This window comes from Lygodium microphyllum, unplaced genomic scaffold, assembly GCF_053477565.2.
Source record: "Lygodium microphyllum isolate KBCC unplaced genomic scaffold, Lygodium_microphyllum_v1.1.10 scaffold_935, whole genome shotgun sequence".
In the NCBI taxonomy this organism is placed as follows: domain Eukaryota; kingdom Viridiplantae; phylum Streptophyta; class Polypodiopsida; order Schizaeales; family Lygodiaceae; genus Lygodium; species Lygodium microphyllum.
Window position 1 is genome coordinate 4,650 of NW_028230354.1, and position 3,230 is coordinate 7,879.

Below are 3,230 nucleotides of genomic sequence, written 5' to 3' on the forward strand. Positions count from 1 at the left end.
CCTCTTCCTAAGTCATTAAGCAAAGTTGAAGCAAGTTTAACACTTATGTTTATGGCAACTTACTTGCTTAAGTCTCCTCTTTACACAAAGCCCAAGCCACTGTTTGAGTAGCGCCAACTATATTGACATTGGTCAACAACCTTTGGATTTTATCTAGCCCCTTTCTTTGCGTTTGCAACCCATCTAATTGTTTCAAGTTGACTCATTGCTCATCATCTACCACTTTAGGTACAATGTTGTGTCTTTGAATCCTAATAGTTTCTAGCTATTGGCTAAGTTCACCTTCAATCTTGTTAGCCAAGTTCATAGTTGTGAATTCATGGTGGTAGCCTTCACCACCTTTGGATGACTACCTCATGGTTGGGTCTAGGTTAGGGTTAGCTATTTCTACAAGGTCTTATCTCTTAAATATTTTGGCCTAGCAAAGCTAGCCATTGCATTGATGCATTTGTGTTTTTCGTTTTATAAATACCAAAAGATTATTTATCCTTGAAAAAATCACCCAAAAATTCCCAACTCTTGTGGAAATTCTCAAAGTACCTCTCAAGTTTGAATAATCACCAAAAGACACACCTCAAGTGTGTTTGAAATATCTGATATGGCCCTCACATGTTCATAAAAATCCATTCCATCACCATGAGTGGAGACGAAAGATAGGGGACTTCAATGGTACAACACATTGATGAGATTTAGAAGATGAGGAATCATGGGGCAAGTACCACTACTCTCTATAGAGGGCCTTTTTACATGCCAATCTTATATATCTATTTCAAAGTTAGAGGGGAACTTTGGGGATTTGCACAAAATCTAGGCCGTGCGGGTACATGGTTATTTGTCTTGCGAGGGGAAAGGCTCGTCTTGTGTGAGAATTAAGGAACGTGAAGCCCTTCGTGAATCATTTTCACGCCAAGGATCGTGAAGCCTGGCTCGCATGGAAAGTTTGAGGATTGGGTAAGCAACCTTGGTTGGTCTGTTCCCTGTCAGTGTCTTTTGTGTGGTGTGATTTGAAGCTATGGCTGCTTCATGGACCTGCTCATGATAAGTAGTATTACTGCAATAAGGCTTGATGATTACAACTCTTCATTCTCTTTGCTGACGTATTTGTACAAGCATTAGGCCCCTGGATACATCTTCCTGTGGTGGTTTTTGGTAACAGAGCGACTTAACTCTAACCTGTTCTGATGCTTTTCTGGAATTACCAAAGACTATGTGGTTGCATGATGCATATGCCCGTGAACATCTTTAGAATGCTAGGTCAATATAGGGTGCAAATGGCAGTGAATATAAAACGCATACGTTACTTGAATTACAAAGACCATGTAGTTGTATGATGCACATGGCAGTAACCTCTTTAGAATGTTAGGTGACTAAAAGATTAGAAGGTGCTGTTAATCATTTGGCTTACTTGCACTTTTCAAGTGCATAATGCAGCTCCAAAATATATCTAAGGGACAGAACAGGGCAGGCACCAGTCCAGCTTTGCCTGGATCATCTAAACATGGCTCAACTGTGCTTCAAATGCAGCCCATGCCAACAGGTACCTTTGAGTCTCCAATGATGGACTTCAGTTCTCTGGAAGAGCCTACATCGTGGGATGATTTGTATAGTATCGATTGGACGCCGAAAGAAGTCTTCCTGAAATTTCGGCAACACGTCGAAGGCTTTCAGTTGGGTGCCAATCTTGAGGTATCAAACACACTTCCCAGCTGTTTACATGTGATAGCTTGTAACACAATCTAATATGCATGGCTGCTGTCTAATCCTTTGCCGAATCAGCAGTTTGATGTGACAGGATCAAATCCATGCAATCCAAAACTGGTTTTGAAGCCACTATCAAGTGACAGGAGATGGAAGGTTGTTTTTGAGCCCAAGCAGGCAGATGTGCGGCTGCTTACAAAAAAAATACCTATTGGTCCATTTTTAAGCTTACAGGTAAATCAAAAGCTCCATATTTGGATAATGGTAGTTTAGAGTACATTCTTTCAAAAAACCATGCATACACAGCAGTGATTAGGGGGTTGAACTGAGTGCCACAAGATCTGACACCACCAAAGCCTTTTGAGAAGAATCTCCTATGCTCTATGGTGCAGCAACAGACCTGCTGTTGCTCTGTTGTTCAAACCCGGGGACTGCATTCACACAATCTCTATTGGTCAGGCTGTGGAACTGTGTTCACACAATCAATGTTGTCATCCTTTTCACTGAAACTCGTAAATGAGCAGACCTATTATACAAGCTTGACTGCTGCAATAACTTGGAAATCCACATGCCATCTACTAACTCAAATATGTGGATTTGCCATGTTGACTCACTGCCACGAGCGAAGTTCTCACTCGGGAAGATTTTAAGCATGAAAGAAGTGAAGGGGTAGAGGAGTGCTTCTGGTTTCCACCAGAACCTCTATATATGGTGGCTAGGCAAGAACCAGCTCCACCAGCTGAAGCTGATATGGAACTAGGTTGAGCAAGTGCCCCCAGCCTGAAAACACCATCTTGGGTGCTGAATAGGATCGCGGATCATCAAACGCTTCGGTGATGGATATCTCCCTTGGTGTAGCATTTCCCTACTTTTCTCGGGTGCATTTACTTATGGGTCCTCACACTCCAACAGACATTGTGGCCACTGTATTTTGTGTGGAGATTCATTATTCACCAGTGTCACTAGGCGGTGATACTTTTTGCAGTTGCTTTCCTTATTTACTTATATAAATATTTTATTTTTCTTTTCTTTAGTTGATGTTGCTTTTTACCCCTAGAGTTCTCTTGGATTAAGCCGGGATCTTTGCATGGCCTGAAGAGGTAGCCATTGGGACAAATTGGACTAATGGCTTGTTTGAGCCCTAGGACCGGTTCCATATTGAATGGGCACTAAAGAATAGAATGCCAGTGGTTTGGGACTGTGTGCTTAGCCATTGGAGATGGTGCAGGACAATGAGCTTGGCCAAGACAGAAGATGCACATGTAAGAATGCTCACGGAATAAAAGTCACCGTAACTGAGCCATATTACACTTTTTGATGTGGTTGCAATGATAAAAGTTGCTCAGAACAACTTGAGGAATGCAGAGGTCACTATCCCTAAAATTTAGGGAGTTATTATTTTTGGACCCTAAAACCTGTTCGCGTCATTATCTTTGTTTTTGCATGAGGATTAATTCTTTGGTTTGTGCCAGATAAATTTTACACCGATCATGGAGAATTCTAGATCGGAAGATTTAAATGGGAAAATTGTT

At 41.6% G+C, this 3,230-nt stretch overlaps 1 protein-coding gene across 1 annotated transcript; it reads left to right on the plus strand.

Moving 5' to 3' along the window:
• Positions 1–767: 767 nt before the first annotated feature.
• Positions 768–1,986, plus strand: LOC148007970 (uncharacterized). Its single transcript, XM_087674553.1, has 3 exons — positions 768–951; positions 1,420–1,686; positions 1,780–1,986. Exons 2-3 carry the CDS (start codon positions 1,426–1,428, stop codon positions 1,969–1,971), a joined length of 453 nt encoding a protein of 150 aa, XP_087530679.1. The 5' UTR covers positions 768–951; positions 1,420–1,425; the 3' UTR covers positions 1,972–1,986.
• Positions 1,987–3,230: the final 1,244 nt, after the last annotated feature.